We start from the raw sequence: 25,520 nt of genomic DNA, 5'->3' as shown, positions 1-25,520 counted from the left end.
ACACTGACCTGGAGCTGCAGGGCCTGGAGGTGTAGGAGGAGATACAGCACCTTGCAGAAGAGAACAGGCCCTGGAGCCAGATCGCCTGGGTTCAAATTCAGGCTCTATCATTCATTAGCCAATCACTTAACCTATGGGTTCCTCAGTTTCCTCCTGTAAAGGGGGTGGATAATAACAGCACCTGCCTCATAGGGTGGCTGTGAGAATTAATGACACCAGGCATGCAAAGGGCCTTGCCCAGCACCGAGTGAATGCTCACCACAAATCAGCTATTCTTGCTGTCACTGAAGAATTTACTACACTGATCTGTGCTGATCCCTGAGTGCCTGCCTCCCTTGGCAGGCTGTGAGGCTCTAGCAGGCGTGGACTGGACTGTGACTCTCTGCTTCCTTATCATCTGGTCTGGGGCCTGCTCAGTGTGGGTGCTCTTCACGTGTCTGACAAGACAGGAATGAACAGATGACCACACTAGGACCTTCTTTTAAATATAAATCTTATGTATAGATAGTGACCCTTGTTAGGAAAACATGATGCCGCAGTCTCTCTGTGGCAAAATCCATCATCACCCCAAAGTCGTTGACAATGAGCTGAAGGCTGATGTGGACAGCTCCTATCTCATGTGCACTCTCAGCTGCTGGGCGCTAAGGGAGGGGCTTTCTGTGCGTGTTTCCATCCAATACCCAGGGCACATCTATGAGCAGTCCTATTGGGATGCATTTTTTTTTTTCAGAAGATGACGCTGAGGCTGTGGCAGCTATGGGATAGTGGCACAGCTTCAGAGGCAGAGCCAGACTGATTCCAAGTCTGTGTGATCCCTAGGGATCAGAGTGGCACAGCTCTGGGGGGTCACTGCTTGCCTCCAGAGCCCAGGCGAAAGGTGCCTGGAGGTCCTGCTGCCTCCAGGGCCTGGGCCCTGCCGTATCACATAAACACAGGTTCTGGATGAATATGTTTCCCTCTTTAAAGCAGGTAACTATTTAAAATCATTTTAGCCAAACTTTAGCTGTTTTCAAGGAAATCTTTTCAAATGGAATAACAAACCTCTCTAGCACCCTCAACAGACACACTGATACGGCTTGACTGTGTCCCCACCCAAATCTCACCTTGAATTGTTGCTCCCAGAATCCCCACATATCATGGGAGAGACCCAGTGGGAGGTAACTGAATCATGGAGGTGCTGCTGTTCTTGTGATAGTGAGACCTGATGGTTTCATAAGGGGCTTTTCCCCTTTCTTCTTGGCATCTCTCCTTGTTGCCACCATGTGAACGATGTGTCTGCTTCCCCTTCTGCCATGATCGTCAGTTTCCTGAGGCCTCCCCAGCCATGATGAATTGTGAGTCAATTAAGCCTCTTTCCTTTATAAATTAGCCAGTCTCGGGTATTTATTTATTAGTCTTTATTAGCAGCATGAGAACAGACTAATACATACACTAAATGTTGGCTAATTCAATTCCAAAACATTTACTGAGAACTACTTATGTGTCAGCCTGGCCCCTGGGCGGGGCTTAGAAAAAATGAATAAGAGATTGTTCCAACTGTCCCAAAGAGCATTCTCTCTCTGTCTCATACACACAAACATGCGTATTCCCTCACAGGTAATTACTCACGAGGGAGGCCATGGCAGATGCAAGAAGGCAGCCACAGGTGGCCTGGGAGCCCTCCTGTGGCCCTGCAGCCACGACTCACATTCAAAAGCACATGATACCTCTCTGCTCTCCCACAGGATGTTATGGCTCAGGGGTGCACTGGGCTGTTTAACCCTATACCGGTTATTCTGAAACTTTTTGGTATCAGGGTCTTTTTATACTTTTAAAAATTATTGGGCCAGGCGTGTTGGCTCACGCCTGTAATCTCAACATTTTGGGAGGCCAAGGTGGGCAAATAACTTGAGCTCAGGAATTTGAGATCAGACTGCACAACATGGCGAAATCCCATCTACAAAAGTATACAAAAAATTAGCTGGGAGTGGTGGCATGTGCCTGTAGTCCCAGCTACTCAGGAGACTGGGGTTGGGAGGATTGCTTGATCCTGGAAGGAGGAGGTTGCAGTGAGTCGTGACTGTGCCACTGCACTTCAGCCTGGGTAACAGAGCAAAACCCTTTCTTAAAAAAAATTGTTGAGGACTCCAAATTGCTTTTGTTTTATGTAGGTTGTATCTATCAATATTTATTGTATTAACATTAAAACTGAAAAATCTTTAAAACACAAGAACACACAGATACTTATCCCACTAGCCTTCAAACTTACCCCTTTACCACAGGTTGTGCCTGGAAAACTCCACTGTAAGCTTGTAGAGAATGGGAGTGAAAAGGTATATAATGTCTTACTACTATATAGAAGTTGCCTGGACCTTACAAACCCCCTGAAAACATCTTGGGGACTGCCCAGGCAACTCCCTCATCCCTAGCTACACTTTAAAAACTGCTGCCCCCCAATGAACGACTAATGATTGCAAAACTTTTTGGGATTTTTAAATCTGTTCCTCCCTCCCGTTCTTCCTTCCTTCCCTCCTTCCCCACTTCCCTCCCTTCCTCTCTCTTTCTCTCCATTCTCCCTCCCTCTTTTCCTTTTTTCCTTTTATTTTTCCCTCTCTCCCTTCTTTTGTTTCTTTCTTTCCTTCTGTCTCTCTTTCTTTCTTTTTGCTGTGAGGTTCCAGCAATTTCTTGTTGCTATCAGTAAATGCCTATGGGTGTGGCAGCTTTCTGGCTTCTAAATGCTCTACTGCTTCTAATTTAAGGTTTGTTATAGTTGTTTCTAAAGTAAGAACAGTTTGGTTCTGCATGAGTGCTCTGCATTTAAAAACCTGAGCTCTCGCACCCAAGCTTTGTAATACCTTTTTTGTTTCCTTCCTGGTCTTTGATGGGATTCTTAACATGAGACCTTGACATCTGAGTGCTCTTCCTTTAACTGAGATTTGATCACCAAAGTTCAAACAGACCAAAGGAGAAGAAAGGGACTGAGTGCATCTGAGAGAAGCAGATGGAGAATGAGGGGCTGCCAGTCCTGGTGGGGTTTCTGCGACCTGAATGGATCTGGCAGGCAGCAGGGGGAAGAGGGAGGGGAACCATGGGGCAAAGCACAGCTTGCACTGAACCTGCAAGTCTTTCGCTGGAGCTGAGCAGTTACCCTGTGCTGGGCAGTTAATGCACATTATCTCATTTAATCCTCCAGTGCCCTACAAAGGAGGAAATGGAGGCTCAGAGAAGTGAAGTTACTCAGCCAGTAAGCATCCCTGGCCTGTCTGACCCCACACCTGAATGCTCCATCAGAAGACTTCAGCCCAGCTCAGTGCAGCAGAGGCCAGGAGGCCAGGCTGGGGCTGGGGGGAGGTGGGCAGATGTGAATACTGGGCTTCCTCTCACAGCCCTCCAGTGGAGGGCTCTGGGCCATGACTTCATGGGGCTCCTGATCTGGGGATACCTTTACCTGTGGGTGGAAACCCTCACCATGAGGCTGAAATTCCTGCGTGAAGGCCCTCTCCCCACTGGGCTTGTTTGAACTTCAGAACTTCAACTGTAAAGATCTCATAGAAAAAAAATCGACCACTGAAAGCAAATACCTGAATTAACAGCAGGGATCTCATCCCAGAGAAAGCCCGATATACATCATGGATGTAAGAAACCTTTCAGCCAGTGCTGGGCTCTTCCAGAACAATACAGAGCTCATCCTAAGAAGCTAGCTTTCAATCACAGTGAATACAGAAGTTTGATGACAGCTTCATCTTTAATTTTAGAGAATTCAAACCACAGAGATTTAAAACATTAGAGAATTTAAACTGGAGAAGTCATATGGGTATAAGGCATATGACAAGTGATTCTGTTAGGGCTCATATATACCAACAGGACAGTAACCTCAATTTTTAGCAAGAAAAGATTCCTCCAGTGGGATTGTTGAAAATGCACATTCCCAGACCTCCTATCCAGAAAGCCTAATTTGGTAGGCCTGTCCTGGATCCAGGAACTTGGATTTTTACAAATACTCCAAGTGATTCTGATGCGGGCAGTCCAAGGTTCAACCTCTGCAAAATACTCCACCAGAAAAAATATGCTACAGAGGACATAAGGAATGTGGGAAAACCTCTCCTATTCCTTAAAAAAATATCATTAGTTATCCTCTTCTGAAATAACTGAGAGTCAAGGTGGGACTAGGAGCCCCTGAAAATTACAAATAGCTGGAGCATGAAGTCTTGCTTAGAATAGTGCAGTGGCTAGGGCTCTGGTGTCGGACCCATGTATATTGGGATTCTTGCACTGCCACTTCTGAGCTGTGCAATGATGGGCACATTAGAAATTTCGAGCCCTGGTTTTATCATAGGCAAAATGAGAATAACAGGATCCCAACCACATAGGGTTGGAAAATTAGGTAAGGTTATGCTTGTGAAGTACTTTGCATGGCACCATGCTTCGAACAAACATTCACTAAATGATAGCCATATCGCATATTGTTTTGTCATTGTTGTTATTTTCTAATACTTTCCACAACTATGGAGACTCCACAGTATTGATCAGATAGCATTAGGAACAGATTTGCTATAGTTGTAACAAGCTCCAGGAGGACAGGGTCTGTGTCTCAATCAGTACACAGTAGATGCCCAATGAACATTTACTCAATGAATACAATATTTTGATCACCTAGTCTAATCCTCTTATATTAAACATGTAGCAAGCGAGTGTCCAAGAGGTTATTTAACTTAGTTATGGTCACACAACCAGTTGGGGGAAAAAGTATTTTGTGTTAAGTTCACACAATACTAACACAAAGCTTGATGCTTAAGATAAGTCATGGAAGAGCAGCTAAAAGCACAGGCTTGGACAATTTGGGCTCCCCTCCCAGCTCTGTCATTTTCTAGCTGTGGGCCTCTGGGAGAAATTTCTAAACTTTCCTAAGCTTCTGATGCTTCATCTGCAAACAGTGGGGGTGATCACAGTAGCTGCTTCACAAGGTCATGGTGAAGATGAAATGAACTGATGTGTATGGTGCTCAGGCACTCGATGGCTGCTCTCTTCACTCATCTGTGATCGCCCCATGGAGTTTCAGGTGCAGTGGTAGGCACAAAGGAGGATGGTATAGGGACAAGAGGGCATGGTGGGGCTCTGCAAGCCTCATCCTGTGAACTATTCATGGCTCTGGCTCTGACACTGAGCTTGGGATGGCTGTGGCAAAAGGAGCTGGCGAAGCCCCTTCCCTCAGAGTGCACACATTCCAAGGACCCCCTCCATGCAAGGTGAGGAGACAATATCTTCTAGACAGAGGGGCAGTAACACAACCCAGGAATCCTGGGTGCTTGCTATCCCCAGTCAGGAAAAATTTTGTTTTCAATTCCTAAGCTGCCCCCATCTCCTGTCTTTGCTCTTGGCAGACTCGGGCATCAGGACAGAACTGTCTATATGTCTCCAGTTTATTTAGAATCACAAATAAATTCTGTCTATCTTGCTTGGTTTAGTTGAGTCTTAGGGAGGTACAGTGAATTCCAATGATGAGAAAAAGATACAACAGGAAGAAATGGACTAATCATTGTTTATAAGTTTTCAATCTTTTAAGTGAGACAGAGGTTCAGAAACCCAAGATGAGGGATAATTATTCTCTGGGTTGCAAAAAAGTTTTTCAAATAAATTTAGAAACCTATTTAAAATATATCTAAGATTAGGCTGTTAAGTGCTTATTGTTCCTGGTGAGTGCCCAACTAAGAGTAAGATCACTTTTCTATCTTCTCCTCACTCCTCCCCATATGACTGAAATCAAAATAAGATGTTAGATAGCAGAAATTAAGCTACCAATAAAAAGTACTACCACTTGCTACCCGGTTCACACCCCTGATGCAGCCTGAGTGAAAAGCAAGAGGTATTTATTGCAGCCAGAAAGGACACTAGCGCTCAGAAGGTCAGATTTATTTAGAGATCACAAAGATAATGAGTTCATAACAAAAGACAAGTGAGTAATTAAATTTCAGCAAGTCACAAGAATAATAAACCCTGTACTGGCTCCTATCAAACTAGGCCCAGTGCTGGGCACTTGGACTCATGATCTCATTCCTGTGTACCTTTCAGACGTACAAAATGTACAAAAATGGAACGTACAAAAATGCTTGGAAACTGCTTGCAAATTACAAATTCATTAAATGCAAAGCCGTAGGAAAATACACAACTTCTCTTTTCCCCACCTCACTATTTGACCAGCCTCTTTACAGAGATCACAAAGATAACTTATCCTTCTTTGTTTTCAAAGTCAGAATAAATGCAACTAGCACCATTTAAAAATGGAAAAAGACCACTGTGAGACTGTGGTTTTATGAATGGCCTACAATTTTTCTTTTGATTTACTCAAATTTCCTTTCTTATGCAAAGGAAAATGACCCAATTTCCATCTCATAAAGGCTCCTATTCTGGAGAAAGAACCAGTGCATTACTTTGAACATTTCTGATGATGATTTTAGAGTTAACTTTCTGCATACTGTGTTTTAACAAACGAGCATATCAGTGGGGTATGACCCACTGTACCAGTGGGGAGGCAAGTCACCCTGGAAAGAAAAGCAGCATGCTGATCAGATGTGAGCTCAGTGCTTGGGTAGGGTGAAGGAAAGGAAGAGCAGCCTTTTCTTTTCTTTTTTTTTTTTCTTGAGACAGAGTCACGCTCTGTTGCCAGGCTGGAGTGCAGTGGCACGATTTCAGCTCACTGCAACCTCCGCCTCCCGGGTTCAAGCAATTCTCCTGCCTCAGCCTCCTGAGCAGCTGAGACTACAGGCGCGCGCCACCACGCCTGGCTAATTTTTTGTATTTTTAGTAGAGAAGGGGTTTCACCACGTTAGCCAGGATGGTCTTGATCTCCTGACCTCATCATCTGCCCGCCTCGGCCTCCCAAAGTGCTGAGATTACAGGCATGAGCCACCGCTCCCGGCCCATAAATTAAGTCTTACAATAAGGTGGATTACCCCACTTACACATGTGGAAACTGAGGATGCTAGAATGAGAATACTGCAGGATCTAGTTGTTATGCCTCACCCAGTTTCCCTTCAGGATGCTTCTTCTGTCTGTGTCCAGCTCTGGGTTTACTCTGCAGAGGTCACCAGCTCCTCAGGTGAGGCTGGCAGAACTGCCCTTCACTTCCCGGGTTGAGAAATCTTTCCTTCCCCTGCCCACAGACTCTTCCAAGTTGTTGCAAATCTACCCAGCTGGGGCTATCAGGACATCTCCCTTCCTTCCTCTGAATTTACAAGCACTTCTCTGAGTCCAAGTGAAGGCCAAACAGTGGGCAGAATGTAGAAGAGACGGCACTGGTTGGACTCGCATTGTTTATCACTAAGACAAACACTTCCTGTTGTCCCAGCTTGGATAGGGAAGCCCACTGTACATGCGGGCTGGAAAAGAATGACAAAGGGGCAGAAAAAAAAAACCCAGCTGCAAAGCCAATGCCTCCGTCTTAGTACTTTCCAAGAGTTAAATATAGCCCCTATGTGAGGGACGGCACGGGTAGTGAGGTCACCTTGGAAGACTTTTGTGTGTGTTAATTACAGCGATTGCAGGAAACTGAATATCCTTTTATGCTTAAGAGAATAGTACAAACTTGACTCCACAGGATAGAAACACAAAAGCATTCATAAAAAGGGAGAAGGCAAAAAATAGTGGGAAGAATTTGGGACTTGGAGGACTTGGTTTGGGCTCTAACTCCTCCCATTTGCCAGTATGTAATTTTGGGTGAGTTATTTAACCCCCTCAGAATCATTTTCCTCTTCTGTAAGAAGGGGCTTAGAAAGCCCATGCACAGGTTTGTGTGAGGGGGAAATGAAGAATGGCTGGGAAAAGGCTGGTAAATCGTAGGGATTATTGTTAGAGATGGTAGAGCACCATTCTTTGACGCACTGTTATTTCAGGAAGACAGGGTGGTCATGGGGAGTTTCTGGGTGCCACTCTTCCCAGGAGTCAGGCTAGGGTGACAGGCTCAGGGAAGCCCCACATCCTCAATGGCCTTACTCGCATCAGCTCTGCCCAGGTTCCCGTCCTCCACCAGGAGGGCCGTCACTTGGGGCATTTTGTTTCTCAGCTCTGGGCCTCCAGGGAAGCCACAGCTTCTTCTCCCCAAGGCATTTCCAGACCACACAGGAGAGGGTAGGGGAAGGCCACTCGCTTCTGAGGAAACAGCTTTTGGCTGTGGGACTGGGCTCTCCCAGAATTGTTCCTTTGTCTGCGGATTCCTCCCTGTTGAGCTCACAAAGGAAATGGGTCCAGGAGGAAGTGGAAAACTGTGACACACACGCGCACTCCTCACACAAGATGGCAGCTGTTTCCGCATCCAGCGTCCTGCACCGCCTCCTTCACCAATGGCGTGGGGAAGCAGAGCAGTCCCAGGGAGTAATCTGGGATGCCTGATGGTAAAAGCAGGTAGCATTTTCAAGTGCTAAAGTGATGTTCCAGATGTTGTGCTAAGCATTTTGCATGGATTACCTCACTTACTCCTCATAATGACCCTGTGAGGTAGGTTCTGTTTTTGCCTGTGTTTACACATTAGCCAAATGAGGCTCAGAGGCACAGTCATTTGTCTAAAGGCACACAGCTGGCAGGTTAAGATTCAAACCTAGACCTCACTCCAGAGCCTAAGCTTTCAATCGCAGCACTAGCATACCTTCTGGCCTTCTTTTCATAGGTGTCTCCTACCTGCAAAGCTTGCTGGAACCAGCAGTGAGCTCCTCTGACCATTCCCCAACTGCTGTTCATTCACCAGGTCGGATGTCTGGCCTGAGGCCTAGGTGAGGCTGGGGATTTCTGCTTTTGAGACGTCTGAGTTTGGGGACCCATCTCACCAACCTCCCTGGGCTGACAGCAAAGCCTCTGACTAGGGGTATGTGGGTTATATAATCAATAATAATAAAGCTATCTAATAATAAAAGCCAACATGTATTGAATACTTCCTATATGATGGGTACACTGCCTTACACTTTTACTTCTTTTAAAAAATAGGACCTCATGGGTGGGTGAGGTGGCTCACACCTGTAATCCCAGCACTTTGGGAGGCTGAGGTGGGCGGATCACTTGAGGTCAGGTGTTTGAGACCATCCTGGCTAACATGTACTAAAAATACAAAAAAAAAAAAAAACCCAAAAAACCCTCATGTCTGTAGTCCCAGCTACTCAGGAGGCTGAGGCAGGAGAATTGCTTGAACCCAGAAGGCGGAGGCTGCAGTGAGCCAAGATCGCACCCCTGCACTCCAGCCTGGGCGACAGAGTGAGATTTCATCTCAAATAAATAAATAAATAAAAATAGAACCTCAGGTGGACAAAAATGAATCCTAATCCTTGCTTCATGAGATACTCTCATTATTGGCCCATGCATGCCATATTTTTATTTAGTTATTTATTTATGTAGTTATTTTTGATAATGGAGTAAGCACACACAAACCTACCATTCAAAGCAAAAGCCAGGATCTTGACAATATCTTACATCTAACTTTATGATCCCGCCCTCCTGCCTCCCCTGCCCAATCTCACTATCATCCTGAATGCTGTGTTCACCATGTCCTTGCTTTCCCCTGTATATAGTTTTAGTACAACCAGATGTACTCCTGAAAATATTATTTTAAATTTTTAGTTTAAAAATTTATTAAAAGAATATATAGTGCTGTAGGTAATCTTTTGTGACTTTTTTTAATATTATGCTGCTAAGATTTATCCATATTGTTGCTTGTCATAGTGTTCATTCATTTTGACTGTTACACACTATTCCATTGTAGGAATATTCTCTGTGCCTAACACTCAGTGCCTTTACCTCATTTGCTCTTTGCAGCAACCCTATATGGTGGGAACTCTTATCCCAGTTTTACTGACAGGAAACTGAGGCCTAGCAAGGTTAAACTTGCCAGAGGCCACAGGAGCCAGGGTTGGAAACTTTCCACCTCCCACAGTGCACTGTGTTTTGGTGCTCTGGAGAAAACACAGGCATTGGAGCCAGAATCTCAGGGCTCAAGCCCCAGCTCCACACTTACTGGTTGTGTGACCTTGGGCAAGTCGCTGTGTGTCTCTGAGCCTCAATTTCCTCAACATCAAAGTGGGGTGATCATAACTGCCCTCCCTACCTCCACAGGTCTGTTCTGAGACTCAAGGCTGATGATGCTGATGAGAAGCAGGAGCACCCTGTATACTGAAGTTTTATAAATCAGTAAATTGTGATTAATATAAATGTGCCATCCTCTTACCTCCCACTTCCAATCAAACAACGGAACTCATTTGGAATTCAGAAGGGACTGAATAGCACCTCATTCAGAAAAGCAAAGCATTAGGTGGACAATCGGCTTGCAGAAAACTCAGTGTGATCAAGGAATCAGAAAATCATCAACAGATGCCACAGGCTACACTAATAGGAGTATGTGGTTGGCTTTGTTCTATTCAATAGAGTTTAAAAATTATTTTTTACTATTTCTGACCTATTTGCAATATCTGAGACCCTACCCTGGTGCTGTTTGTTTGTGGTATTTCCTCTGCATAATCTGTTCTCCAACTGCTACCTCCTGGTAGCTGTGTGACCTTGGGCAAGTGACTTCTCTGTGTCTGTTTCCACATCCGCAAAATTTGGATAATAATAATACTTATTCCTCACAGGGCTGTTGTGAGGATCCAGTGAGGTGTTACATAAAGTGCTTAGAGAAGTCCCTGATGCATGCCAAGCTGATGATATGATTATCTAAAATCTCCCCCACACCCCAGAAAGTGCTCGCTTATCCTCTGAGAGTTGGTTTAGATGCCACTTCCTCCGGGAGGCTGATCCAGCCTTCCTGGACAGGTGAGATTCCCCTGTTCTATGCGCCAGAGTAGATGACTTGTTCGATGTCCACTGTGAATCCATGAGGACTGAGATGATGCCTGACTTCGTATCTGCCCAGTGTTCGGCACAGTAATGGGTACACAGCAGGTGCACTGGGGAGGGGCTAAGTGACAACCTGGAATTCATAGAAAGGACCACAGACTAGGGAGGCCCCATGAATCCTGCCTCTGAGAAATGTCTCCAAGAACAGAAGGGCTCTTGGGGAGTGGGAGAAGAGAAGGGGTGGAGCAGATGTGCTCCCTGGGGAACTGGAGCCTTGGGGAGCAGAAATGGATCAGGAGTGACAGTTCCAAGACCACAATATTAGGTTTAGTGTATAGAAGAACTTTCTGGCAATCTGAACTAAGAGAGGCAGACAGGTATCCCTTTCAAGAGGGATGGAGCCCAGGTGGCATAGTCCCTCGTCAGGAAGGCTAGGGAGGAGTCAGTACAGTGCGTAGCTGTGACATTGTGAACCCAGGTGAGATGTATCCAACATCAAACCTGGGATTTGGCTTCCCTCACCCAGGCAGGTTTCATCATTTCACCAAGCCTGTTTTCTCAATGTAAGACAGAGATAATAACAGTGCTTACCTCAAAGGGTTGTGGCAAGAAGAAAGGGAGACAATGTATGAAGACTGTATGCATCATGCCAGGTACATATGAATCATGCTTGTAAGGGCTCATTATGATTACTAATGTTGCTGCAGTTGTCAGTGATGAAAGGAAATCACCCAGGATTTCCTTCTAGTGATGAAAGGAAATCACTAGATATTCTAGGTGGGAGGCTGGAAGCTGAGCTCAGATGGCCACTCTGACTGTCTGCCCAGGTAGGAAGTCTTCCCTCCTTTCCTTCCCTTTCACCTGCAGAAACCTTTCAGTGTTAAACCTGGATTTGGTTCTGGGCCAGGCCCCCATGAACCTGCCCCACAGGAATCCACCCCTGAATAGGCTCTAGGAGACCCCGGAGTGATTCCTGCCTCCATCATTGGGGTTGAGGATCCAAGAAAATGTTGATCAAAAGACATGGAAATGGATGTTTTGAGTTTTGAAATGCCCCAAATATCTCTCTGCTTCTGCATTAGACTAACAATTGTGTACAATTAACCCTAACTCAAAGTGGAGAGTTTAAAGTTTCATGTATCTCTGCTTTTAAACCTCAAGGTAAGTTGGTCTTACAGTCTGCTGCTCACCTGAGATATTTGCCCTACCTCCTAACTGGCCACCTCTTTCCAATCTCTCCCTTTCCATTCTAATGTGAGCTCACTGCTGGCTTTAATAATTTCCCCAAATTGCAACACATCATAATCTCTTCCTGCTCACAACTCATCCACTGCTCCCCAGGGCCCAGAACACCAGTTTTCCTTTGTGACACAGATGATGAAAGATCCTCACGTGCCCCATGCACTCCCTGTGGCTTCTCCCCAACGTCTCTGTAATCCCATCCCTTCCCAGGATGGGCAGGGAAGGAGCGAGGGTGAAAGTGTCAGAGATAACTTGGATTACTTTCTAATTTATTAAGAAAGGCAGTCATTTCTAAACCTTAGTTTTAGGCATTTGCTTTCTTTTTTCGAAAAGTTGACTGCTTCTTATGTGCTGAGTGCTTTTACTATATGAATCCAATGATCCCTCATCGTAGATAAGAGACTGTTATCTCTATTTTCAGTTGAAGAGACAAACTCAGGGGGTTAAAGAAAAGGAGTAGAGCCAGGATTCAAACCCCAGGCAACTTGACACCATGGCCAGAGCCCTCGGTTCTCGTACTCTCCTTTGTCTATTATTAGTTACAGATTGCAAGCCGCACAACCTCGAAGGACTGGGACATACCCAGTTAGCGACTGGGAGAATACATCCCTACTCTTTGGAAGGACATGGAGGCCCCGTTTCACCTCCACCTGCTCTTCTGGGCTCTCGGCATGCTGCCCCGCTTTGCTTTCTGAGCACGCTTCTGGGCTCTTCTTTCCACGATTTTCTCCATCTGGAATGCCATCTCTACAGGGCTCCTGGCTAGGAAGTGTCCCTTGAAACTTCTGGTCCTTTATATATTCTCTTTGATGGACACTGACTAGATATGACCTCATGTTCCAGGCATCGGTGACCAAGTTTCACTTTCTCTGCCACACTGGGAGATTCAGGGACCTTGAGCTTCCTCTCTGGAACCTCTGAGAGCTGCACCTGGTTGCTGGTTGGAGGTGAGGAAAGGCCATCAGGCTCTCCAGCTTCCTGGCACACTCCCAGGAGATCAGTTTTCTTTTTGGTCCAAGTGGACCTAAAAAAAAAATTCCCCTTGGTTTTGCATCAGCAGGATCTGCTTTCAGCAAACCCTTCAACAAGAACGGGCAGGAAGAGTAAATATTTATTCTACAAATGAATAAATCTGGTTCCATCTTCAAAAGAAAGCCTTAGTATAAATTATCATAATTTCTCCATTCTAAGATGCCACTGATTTGAAGATATTTTCATATTGAACAACAGCTTTTTGAAAAAAAAGAGGACAAAACGAATAAATTAAGATGTCAATGGTAAGGTATGTTCTGAGTTTTTTTAAAAAAATTTATCTTTGTATCAATGAAATAAAAATATATATGGTTTAATTTAATTTTTATTTTCTTCTTTTGGCTTCGGTGCTGTCAGAAAAAAAAATTCTCCAAAACTTTGACTAGGCCACGGTGAAACATGGGCAGATATCAACAATGTGTCCCGGCCAAGTCCCACCACTGAACCTAGGTGGGCTCCAGGTCAGCAAGGGCATTTCCTGGTCACCCGTGCACTAATGGCAGCCCTGAGGCCCTGCAAAGCCAATGGACAGGCTTTCTCCCCAGCAGAAATATGCCCATGTTCTGCTGATACCTGGTAACCACGTTAGTGACATGTGGAAAGCCAAATGGGAACCTGTCAGGTGACCGCAGGCAAGCCACTACTCCCTGTACCTGTTTCCCCAGTTGTAGAATGAATGAGATAGGATTAAATAAGTGGTTTCCTAATGCTCTTCTGATGAAGCCTATGGGATCTGCACAGCTTCCTAAGGTGCTGCCCCAGGGGTAACGGATGGAATGGGCTGTGCTCAGTGTTCTCATTCCCACTTCACCTACAGCAGCTCTGTTGCTCAAGATTTTGTTTGCAAAAGGTTTGTGAGGCCAAAAGTAGTTTGAAAAACACTGGTAAATGGCATTCTGGGGTCTTCCCAACACTACTCTTGAATACACACTTTTGTATGGTTTAAGGACAGTGCTTCATTCCTCGGTTTGGACACACCCTTAGAATCCTTCTCACCACAGTGCTCCAGGGAGACACTCCCAATCTCTCTACAGCCTAATCCAGGGGTTGGCCAACTTTTTCGGTAAAGGACAAGATACTACATATTTTTGGCTTTGTTGGCCTCTGTTTCAACTACCCAACTCTGTACTTACAGTGAGAAAGCAGCCATAGACAATATATAATGAACAGGTGTGGCTGTGTTCCAAGAAAACTTTCTTTACAAAGACAGGTAGCAGGCCAGATTTTGCCCCTGGGCTGAGGTCTGCTGGTTCCTGCACTATAATACTTCAACCTTAATGGTGAAGGAACTGAAGCCCAAGGGGGGAATTCAAGGAACTTGGTTAGGATCCTTATCTCCCGGCAGTGAATTGCTTCCACCACACTACACTACTCATTTAGCTGTGACTCTTGCCCTAAGTTGAACTGCGGGCATCTGGGGACTACATGGTTGAGGGAATGGCGCCTGGAAAAGGCACGTGTTCCATTTCTCTCTCTCAGGAGATCAGTTTTCCTCTAGGTTCTTAGAGGGCTATAAAAAGCCCCCAGGCTTGCCTCCTGTGAGGCGTGCTGTCCATCAATTCCCCAGAACTGGTATGACTGCAATGTGGTGCCACATTCTGCCCCCGCCGCAGCCTGACAGCTGTGCCAGGGAGAAGACTCATGCCAGGCCAGCTCTGCACCTTCACTCCCTACTTGGGGCAAGGCTGGGATTCCCCAAATGGAATTTTAGATGGAGGATAGACCCCGGCTGGGCCCTCCTGGCTCAGCCTCTTTGTTAATTCCAGGAGAATGAGAGCTTCATGAATGCTGAATACCAGAACTCCAAGGGCCACAGCGGGAAGAATGTGAAGGATAAGAAATAAAACCTCATGCAGGCTGCCTGGCTATACCCCTTCATTGATACAGGATGTTCCCTAGAATTATTCAGACCTCCTTTTCCTCCTCGTCTTCTCGGCACCCTCTTTGTCCCCACTTAGAAATCTTTACCTAGTCAGCCCATCTTAACTAGCAAGTCCCTCGTATATCTAACCTGGGGATAACCCTCCAACATTCATGGAGAAGCAGCGGAGAGCAATGGTAAAGAACTCAGGTATGGAGGTGAGTTGGGCTGCATAAATAGGCCTTTCAAAGCCTCAGTTTCTTCATGTATAAAATGGGAATATGACAGTATCTATTGAGTCATGGTGGGCTTTCAGCAATAAGCACACTTGACTGTAACTATTAAGCATTTGCTGTGTGTTAGACACTGGGAATATGGCACAAAAGATACTCCTAGGCCTCAGGACTCATACACTCATAAAACAGATATTTCAACAAGTGTGGTGAAAACTTCCAAAAGCCCAGTCTGAGGAGGGTGGTGGTAACCCAAAGTCAGGAGAGACCTAGAGGTGGATGTGGCAGGGAGATGATGCTGAGCTGCATCTTTCAGGAAGGGGGAAGAGCAGAGTCATCTGTTTGAACCTTAGTTATTGCATCTGTCCAATGGGGAGAATGTCTCTGCTATCTACTTCACAGGGCCATCACCAGGGTCAAGAGATGCCACAGAAGAGAAACTCAGGGCTGGAAGGGTCTCCAGAAAAAAGAATTTAGTGGGTCAATTCTCTGATGAGTCCCCCATTACACAGGTTCCTTCTTGCCCATAGCAACCCCCCCACAGTGAACGGCTGCTAAGTGACAGCTTGTATGGTCACATGGGCAGGGGTTGCCCAGCCTCTGCACAAAGCACTCTGTGGATGATGTGCAATGTCCCTGAAGCTAAGCTGAAATGAAGATAACTGGTCAATGTCAAAATGCTTCTAAGTTAAAAACTTTATAAAAATGTATGTCCTCATAACACGGAAACGAGCGGCTGAGCCAGGGCTTGGATGTGGGTGTTCTGCTTCCATGTCCAGATCCATTTCCATTCTGGCACTCTGTGCTGGGATATTTATTGGAGGCTGGAGTTCACATCACCTGGGAGTCCATGGTGGAGGGAAGGGGAAGGAGAAGCCAAGATAAACACAATGCATCTCCGAAGGTCCATTTTGTACAAAGATATTTTGAGAGGGTGACAGAAGGGGTTAGATATATTACGGATGCTAACAAAAAATTTGCATGGCTTTTTAAAGATAAAATGAGACATTTCATGCTTTCAGAGGTTGCTTTGGGTAACAGACCCAGACCCTAGAGTCTCATTCAGTTGAAGTGTGAAAGACAGAACTAGAAGCAGGTGTTTGAGCAAGGTCAAGGGTCACGATAAAAGCAGTGCATGAAAACAGTAATTATCACCCTTGTGTGAACATCAGAATCACCTGGGGGATATGCCAAAAAAAAAAAAAAAAAAAAAAAGCAGATTCCCAAACCTCTGACCCACTGATCAAATCTTTGTGGGTGTATTTTCAGTAGGCTCCACAGGGGGTGATTCTGAGCCCAGCTGGATTTGAGAACCACTGCTTTAGATAAATAGGGAGTGGTCCTTAAGGCAGGCTGGAGAAGGCAAGAGCAGAAACAGGAAGCTCCTATCCGAGGCAACAGGATACAGAAGCCATCCAAGATATATTTCCCAATAATAGTCAACAGGATTTGGGATTTGACTGTATAAAGGATGAAGGCAAAGGAAATGATGGATAATGATGAAGTCTACATTTCTGTCCCTAAAGTGAGAATCATTGACGTGGAGAATCCTGGAGTTGAAAGCGGCCATATCCAACTTCTACTCTGTGAATTGTGTACTCTCACTTTCATTTATTCATCATCTCAACAGACATTTATTGAGCACCTACTATGCATCAAGCATTACACTAGGTCCTGGGGGAAGGGCAGAGAGCAAGGAGAGAAGAGCCCTGCCCCAACAGAGCTCATATGAACAGCTAATTCAAGCCCACAGTGAACTGTGATTGAGAAGTGCAGGGTGCTCTGAACATCTACAACAGGCATGTATCTTGGGAGACTGGGAGACATTGCCTTGAGGAAGTCATATTTCAGCAGTGAGCTAAGGAAGAGCGAGGGTGAATCTGGTGAAGGCACAAAATATTCAAAGCTGCAAGGAGCAGGGCCAGTGTGAGAAGAGCCCAGGGCAAGAGGTAGGAGGGAGTCCAAAGCGAGCTGGCAAAGTGTGCAGAGGGCAGGCCTGAGGCACCACAAGGAAGGTAGCTGATGTTTTACAAACAATGAGAAACCCGTGAAGGGTTTAAGCATAATCAGACCAGTAGCTGTAAATAACTGTCCTTAATTGCATCAGGCGGTCTCCCCAAATTCCATCCTTAAGCATAGATAATTCATAAGTCCTATTAAAAGCTATAATATACTGTACGTTTAAATAAAAAAAGAATGCTTTAGGTTGAAACATACACTCCTGGAAGTCCTGTTCTCTACAGTGTGCAAAAGGGTCAAGCTGTGAAAGCTTCTTGAATTTTACGTGAGAGTAGTCCTTAAGCTACATACTAAGCCACTCTGTGGCTTCCCTGATCTGTGGCCACTCAAACTTTGACTCATTACGTCCCTAGGCAACTCGTATTCTACCATTGAACAGTTCTTTTCATTTGTATGCTTCTCTTAGATTGAGCCCAAACTGGCCTCTGTTTAAGAGGTAACTTTCTATTACCTCTTCTACAGGACAACGAATTTGAGAACTGATTCCATGTCCCCGCTTCAACTTTAGTCTGTTCACAAACACCCCCATTTCCTTCAATAACTTCTCATGTGGTTGAGTTGTTAGCATAAAAAGAGAAACAGGAAGGGTCATCTGATTTGGTGGTGAATAAGATGAGTTCAAAATTGGGTCACCCAAAGGCGGAGATGACCTTGGAATGGAAATGTACTATAGGCAGGAGGTCATGAGGAACTGGAGGCCAAATTATGGCTGGTGATGGACATCTGAGAGTTACTCTCATAGAGGGGTTTAGTTCTTCACAGGAGTGAGTGTAGCGAGAGGGCTGAGGTGGTCAGAAGATCAGGGGAGAGAGGGGCAAGTGCCATTAAAGAAGACAGAGCAAGAAGATAGAGACAGAGCAAGAGGGAAGATAGAGCAAGTGGGAGAAGATGGGAAATAACAATTAGTAAGCACCTACTATGGGCCAGACACTGGGAGCTAGGCATATATTATTGCATTTCAGTCTCCCAACTATGGGTGTCATTCTTCTTGCTTTACAAAGACTGAGGAAACAACTTGGTTAGGTAACTTGTCTTAGTGTGGGAGAGGCCCAGAGGCTATGAGCACCTATAACATTGGGATGGGGCAGGGAGAAGGCAGAAAAGGCTTCCTGGAGGGACGAGGCAGTGGTTATTTAACCTAGGCTTATTCGACCCCCAAATCCGTGATTTTCACATCTCTGAAAATTAGGAGAATACATCAGAAAGGAGTAGAGCCTCAACAGAGCTGGAGGCCAGGAGATGGGATTTGATGGAGGTGAAAGGCTAGACTTTGGTCCAATGGAAGCGGAAGCCATTTGTGACCCTTCAGAGAGGGCTCTCAGTGGAGGATGTGATTGGAAGCGAGGCTGCAGGAGGTGAAAGGAGTGTGCGAGAGGAGTTGCTGACCATTTGTTTGAGAAGTTTGGCCAGGAAAAGAAGGAGGAAAATGATGGGGTTTGGTGGGGGTGTTGCACACAGATGGGTTCACTTTTTGTTTGGTTCTGAGGTTTTCTTGAAGATTGAGAAGGGTATGAGAAGCTGATGGTATCTAAAACCAGGATTGTTTTTCTGGACCAAAGATGAGAATGGAGTAACGATATGTTCTTGGCAGAGGGTGGGAGGGAGGAACTTACTTGGCAGAATGCTCACTCATGTGAAAATGGGAGTTTGAAACTGATATTTGAGGGAGAGGCTGGCAAAACTTTGACAAAAATGGAGAAGCCAAACAGCTTCTGTGGGAGACAAAGAAATGGAAGCAGTGCCCAGTGACCAGGAGAAGCCTCCACAGGGAACAGAGTTAAGTCATACAGCCCCGTATGACTCCTTACACCCATTGCAGAGTGTGGTTAAATTCTGAGTGCTAGACTACATGTATTACTCTTGCCATGACATTCCAAATGAAGACACTGAAGGGTCAGAAAAAGTGACTGCCCAAGGTCATACAAAAAGTTGCAGTCAAAACTCAAACCCAAATTTGTCCATTCTCTGAACCACTCAGCTCCACTGAGTCCCAACACTGACAAAGATGACCTCATGAAATACGTTTGGATCAAGAAGATGATTCAAATATGGATAAGGGTTCCTTTCAAAAGACCATTACCATAGAAGGAGTAGGAAATGAACTTGGATGTCAGGGAAGAGGTATGTCTGCATGGAAATTCACAGCCTTGGGGACAGAAGTTGGGTCTCAAGTCACTGCAGGGGGGAGCTCATCATACGGATTAGCTACAGGCTGCTTGGTCAATGGACACTGTAGGGAAGACATGGCCTTCCTAATTTGGATCTCAAAAGCTGGTTCAACGGAGGTAAGACACAGGCAGAATGGATTCTTAGATCATCTGTTGAGCAATGAAAATCTCATTCCATGAAAAGAAGAGCATCAGATTATTTCTTGAGTTGCCCAGTAGACAACATGATCTCCCCAAGAACACAGAATGCAGCAAAAGAAACTCCTGTCTTGGGTTCAATTCAACTGCAGTAGCTGAAAAAGAAACAGTTGTGAAGGGGAAAGGAAAGGAACCTTGGGGGAAATAAATCACTCCACATGAGCCTGGGAGATCAGACATAATGTTGGACATTAAGAAGGCAAATTTAAAAAAATCAGAAAAAATTCAGACCATAGCCTTAAAGAGATGATAATCCAAGAAGAATGAAAAGTTCACAAAAGCAAAACTGTAATGACATAGCCACAGTCAATAGGCTTGAATAGAGAGACTACATAACAGAAAATGAACATTTCAGTCACTCAGAAATGTCATTTGGACAGTGGTCCAGTTATTGAAGGTCATAAGTGGATTTCCAAGAGACAAGCACCATAAGGGATCACTGTGATACAAACAAGATTATAACCTGTTCCCTGTCTTTGAGTTGTACACAAAGCTGTCTAATTCAGTACTTGAAACAGAGCAGGGACTCAAAAAGCAACATCAGAGTTGGAGTAGCTTGTGGAAGAAGCAAGTGAAGTTCTGTAAAGCAGTCTTATTAATGGTGAGTGTGGTAAAAAAAAAATTGTAATTACTAAAATAGCCAGCATTTATTGAGTGGATCCCCTATGCTAGGTATTATTTGTAGGTTATTTATAACAAATCCAAGAAATAGGTGTTATCAGTATCCATAATTTATCCTCATCTGCGGATGGTGCCATTTGCTTTAGATGTATGATGTGAGAGGCAGGGACAGAGAGTTAATTAACTTGTCCTGTAGAAGGTGGTGTCCATACACATTGGTTTTACCTGATGGTTGATTCTCTTGCATGGTATTTGTGAATCAGGAAACCCTCTGGAAGGATTGCCATTATGATATAAGTGGTTTCTATGTCTGTTACTGTGTTACATGAATCCTTTTCTCTCCCCATGGGAAGACACATATCCTGTTAGAAGAGAAATTCTACCTTCCACATTTGTTTCCATTCTCAAGTCACTTGACTTTGATGCTAAGCTTTTTATGCTCCGAATATTCACAGCAATTGCTGCGAAATAATCTGAATAGTACAGCTTAAGTGCCATGGAGATGTCTGGGGCCTGAAACAGGAAGATTTGGCATCTAGGTTCTGCTCTAAGGCTTGGGCAGGTCACCTGCCACCAAGGAGGCAGTCAGCAGCAAGCTTAAGATCAGGACTTTGATATGGAGACAGCCGGGTTTGAACCCCAGCTCTGTGTCTCACATGGAGAATGAATGAGCAAATTAATGTCAGTGACCTAAGCTTGTTGTTATGGACTGAATTGTGTCCCTCCCAAATGCATATGTTGAAGCCCTAACCCCAAGTGTGACTGTATTTGGAGACAGGGTCTTTATGGAGGTAATTAAGGTTAAATGAGGCTGTAAGGGTGGAGCTCTAATCCAATAGGACTGGTGTCCTTATAAGAAGAAGAGACGGCCGGGCACGGTGGCTCACGCCTGTAATTCCAGCACTTCGGGAGGCCGAGGCGGGTGGATCACGAGGTCAGGAGATGGAGACCATCCTGGCTAACACGGTGAAACCTCGTCTCTACTAAAAATACAAAAAAATTAGCTGGGCATGGTGGTGGGTGCCTGTAGTCTCAGCTACTTGGGAGGCTGAGGCAGGAGAATGGCGTGAACCAAGGAGGCGGAGCTTGCAGTGAGCCGAGATCCCACCACTGCACTCCAGCCTGGGTGACAGAGCAAGACTCCGTCTCAAAAAAAAATAAAAGGAGGAAGGAGGAGGAAGAAGAAGAAGAAGAAGAAAAGAAGAAGAAGAAGAGGAAGAGGAAGAAGAAGAGGAAGAGGAAGAAGAAGAAGAAGAGGAAGAAGAGGAAGAGGAAGAAGAGGAAGAGGAAGAGGAAGAAGAAGAGGAAGAAGAAGAAGAAGAGGAAGAAGAGGAAGAAGAAGAAGAAGAAGAGGAAGAAGAAGAAGAGGAAGAAGAGGAAGAAGAGGAAGAAGAAGAAGAGGAGGAGGAAGAGGAGAAAGAGGAAGAAGAGGGAGAAGAAGAGGACGAAGAAGAGGAAGAGGAAGAGGAAGAAGAAGAAGAAGAAGGAGAAGAAGAAGGAGAAGAAGAGACACTAGAGATCTTTCTCTGGATGCACAGAGAAGAGGCCACAAAGGGACATGGCAAAAAGTGTCCCTACAAGCCAGGAAGAGAGGCCCCACCTGACACTAACCCTGACTGCACCTGGATCTTAGACTTCCAGCATCTGGAACTGTGAGAAAATTAATTTCTGTTGTTGCAGCCACCCAGTCTGTGTATTTTGTTATTGCAGCCCTTGCTGGCTAATACCCCAGCCGAGCCTGCTTTCCTCTGAGGTATGATTCATGATAGTCCCAGCTCATAGGCCCCATCCTATGGGTTGTTCTGAGACGAGCCACATAAGAAGCTGAGGACAGTGCCTGGCACATGGCAAGAGTTTGATGATTTTAATTATCGTGAATACCAATGTGTGATTTTCTTCCCCAGTCAGCTGGGCATGACAGTCCCACCTCTCACGTGGTAGGCAGGAGGCTGAAATGAGATCTGTGCTTCTTAAGCCTTCCCTGATGACAGAAGAGTGCACACCTGCCTGGGAACAGGGGTACAAGAAAGGTCTGCTGGAATACTTTTTTTTTTTTTGAGACGGAATCTCGCTTTGTCGCCCAAGCTGGAGTGCAATGGCTCGATCTCGGCTCACTGCAACCTCCACCTCCCAGGTTCAAGTGATGCCTCCTCTCCTGTCTCAGCCTCCCGAGTAGCTGGGATTACAGGCGCCCGCCACCACGCCCAGCTAATTTTTGTATTTTTAGTAGAGATGTAGTTTCACCATGTTGGGCAGGCTGGTCTCGAACTCCTGACCTCAGGTGATCCACCCACCTTGGCCTCCCAAAGTGTTGGGGTTATGGGCGTGAGCCACTGCACCCAGTCTGGAATACTTGTTGAAGTCTCATGTTTTATCTTAAAAATGCATGCAGATTTTTCATTCTGATTCATAACATGGTTGTGTGTGCAATTATTTATCAGAGTAGAGAACTGAGGATCCAGACAGTTAAACTGATCTTGTGTGCCCAGCCACAAGACCACTTTACTTGAGATGGCCTTTGTAAGTTACCAAGAACTGATCTGAGTATACTTAGTACTATTCTCAAATTGATTACTTGTACAGCAATGTTGATTTTTAAAAAGAGAATACTACTAAGTATTGCTGTACAAGTAATCAATTCGAGGTGCACTATAAAGTGTGTTGTATTTTACTAATTAAACCACTGCTGGAGCTCCTCACTGGGCACTATGTGCCAGGTGCAGTGTCAGCAGATTGATCACAATAGATCCACTCCTTGCCTTCCTGAAGCTTACTTCCAGGTAGGGAGGCCGACACTAAAGAGTCAGATAACTATGTCTATAAAGTTGCGACAAGAGGTGTAAAAGAAGATAGCAGGCTAGAAAAGCCTGCAGGGAGAGAGCAGGTCAGAGCCCTCCTAGGCTCTCAGCACCAAGGGATTCCTGGGAAGTCTGACTTCCTAGGAAGAGTGCTCTGGAGGCAGCCTTCTGATGTGGAGATTGTTGGTTACCAAGCATTTAAAGTGAAGTGAACTATTGTCACTCTGTCTTAGGATGACACAGTGCACTTTCCACAGGCCTGGGTAGGCCTAGGTATGGATTTTTGTACTGGAGATCACACAAGGTGGTATTTAAAAACTGGTGGGGAGTGGGGGTGGTGGAGAGGTGGGGGAGGTGGCGGGCGACTAGGATTGTGAAGGGGAGGGGGGATGGTGGTATTTGCTTTAGACACATTATGCAGGAGGTGGGAACAGCAGGACTGAGGGGTGTGAGAGGTGCCTCTTCTCTCTGTTTTTCCTCCCTGATGTACACTCTTCACACTTGCCTAGAAATCAGTTAACAGGTGAGAACTGCTTTACAAATCTAGGCCTCAGTTGCTAAAGAACCAAACAGAAGCCCACTCTCTTTCCTGCCTGCCCTTCCCAGTCCCTGAAGAAGGTGAATGCAGTATTCTGTGTTGGGGAGGGGCAGGTGAGGAGGTTGAACTGGAAGCCAGGAGTCCCCTCTGGCCCTCTGAGCTCGCCAAGCCTGACTTTCCGTGTAACAGGAGTAAGGGAGGTTACCCCACACCTGCTCCCGGCTCATCCCTGCCCCAGTGCCTCCTAATTGCTCCCATGCCCCTGTTCCCTCCATTTTTTCCTCCCTTCGAGGGCTCAGCACAGCAAACAGGCAGATGAGGGAGAGGTGTGAGATTATCGTGGGGAGGGGAAGGAATTTTCCATTATTAATAACAACAACAACACTTCGCCTGTTGGCACAGCACTCGCTAGTTTATCTAGTGCCTTCACACCTGTGATCTCTTTGGATCCCAGAGGTACAGACTGAAACCCTGGGGTTCTGATTCCCAGCCTCTGACACTGTTCACGTGTCCAAGCAGGCCACTTCTTTACAGACACACACATGCCCATCTGGCCATTGCCAAAGGCCATGTCTAGACCTTTACTTAAAATGTGCGCTGCGGGCGCGGTGGCTCACGCCCGTAATCCCAGCACTTTGAGAGGCCGGGGCCGGCTGATCACCTGAGGTCAGGAGCTCCAGACCAGCCTGGCCAATATGGTGAAACCCCGTCTCTACTAAAAATACAAAAATTAGCCGGGTGTGGTGGCGCATGCCTCTAATCCCAGCTATTCGGGAGGCTGAGGTAGGAGAATCGCTTGAACCCGGGAGGCGGAGGTTGCAGTGAGCCAAGATCGCGCCACTTCACTCCAGCCTGGGCAACAAGAGCGAAACTCCGTCTCAAACAAAACAAAACAAACAGAAAAAGATGTGCACTACCCCCTACGAATGCTGCCCTCTCGGCTCATGTCAATCTCAATTTCAGTAAGTCCCCTCCACTTCTGTGAAACGTCTACCAAATACACTGGAAAAGGGTCGGCAAGGTGCCTTGGAGACCATAGTCCAACTTTGTCGCTGGTCCAGAGAGAAGGGCCTGGGCCGAGGACACAGCTGGTGCGGGATAGAACCACCCCCGCCTCCTCCCTCCCTTGCGCACACATGCACACGCGCGCCTGCTCACAGCGCTCCTCCTTCTCGCAATGCCCTAGGCAGCTGCAAACTTCGGTCCCCTGGAGCTTCTCCCTAGGGGCTGCCCACAGCGGGTGTTTCGGGAGTTGAACCTGTACACCTTGTTTTCCCCTTTAGAGTGGAATGACGTGGGAGGAGCTCGCTGTCCTCCGGAATCTAGAGGGGGATCTTTTATGAAGTTATAAATCCTTAGCCTATGAAAACTCTGATTTCACACACGAGAGGCGAGTTGGCCCCAGGACACGGGCGATGACATGCACCGGGTTGTCCCGGCAGCAGGAGGCACCTTTGCATAAGCGCCGCGTCTCCCAGTCCCCTCTGAGCGTTCCTCAGCCCCCGCCCCACCGCCCCACCGCCCCACCGCCCCACCGCCCCACCGCCCCACCGCCCCACCGCCCGCCTCTCTCCCTCCTCCTCTCCGGCTTCAGATCGTCCGGTCTCCCTTTCCCGCCCGGCGCGGCAACAAGTGCGGGCGTCGCGGCCCCTCTTACCCTGGCCTCGGTCCATGGCGCCGGCCCGGTCCCCGGGGAGCGGGCCGCAGGGCGCAGGGGCTCCGGCGCGGCTGGTGGCGGCGGGCGCGCTGCGCTCTCAGGCCAGCCCAGCGGCCGGCGCTCTCTGCGGTCCCCTCCCCCAGACAGGATGCTCGCCGGCCGCCCCCGCCCCGCCCGCGCCCGCGCCCGCGCCCGCCCCTCAGCGCCGCTCCCGGAATAGACCCGAGCACGCCTCGCCCCCTGGGCCGCAGCCCGCTGTCCCGTGGTACCGCACACGCCCGCGCCGCGCCCTGCCGCTCGCTCGCCCTCCGCGGCGCTCCCACTTGGGCTTGGAGGACCCTTCTCCCCGTCCGCACGCGTTC

General features: G+C 46.6%; 1 protein-coding gene across 5 annotated transcripts in view; it reads right to left on the bottom strand.

Annotated features, from left to right (window-relative positions):
* Positions 1-25,301, bottom strand: part of AFAP1L1 (actin filament associated protein 1 like 1) — a 68,357-nt gene extending 43,056 nt beyond the window's left edge. For 2 of the 5 annotated variants that reach the window (XM_063665269.1, XM_063665271.1), the window contains exon 1: positions 9-9,091. In XM_063665269.1, the coding sequence (XP_063521339.1) occupies positions 9-111 (103 nt within the window). In that variant the 5' untranslated portion in view covers positions 112-9,091. Of the gene's footprint in view, positions 1-8; positions 9,092-25,158 lie in introns of those variants that run through there. The other 3 variants (XM_054488281.2, XM_054488283.2, XM_063665270.1) reach the window with 3 other exon arrangements.
* Positions 25,302-25,520: the final 219 nt, after the last annotated feature.

Source organism: Pongo pygmaeus, chromosome 4 (genome assembly GCF_028885625.2).
Source record: "Pongo pygmaeus isolate AG05252 chromosome 4, NHGRI_mPonPyg2-v2.0_pri, whole genome shotgun sequence".
Lineage (NCBI taxonomy): Eukaryota > Metazoa > Chordata > Mammalia > Primates > Hominidae > Pongo > Pongo pygmaeus.
This window is presented reverse-complemented; position numbering and strand designations above follow the sequence as displayed.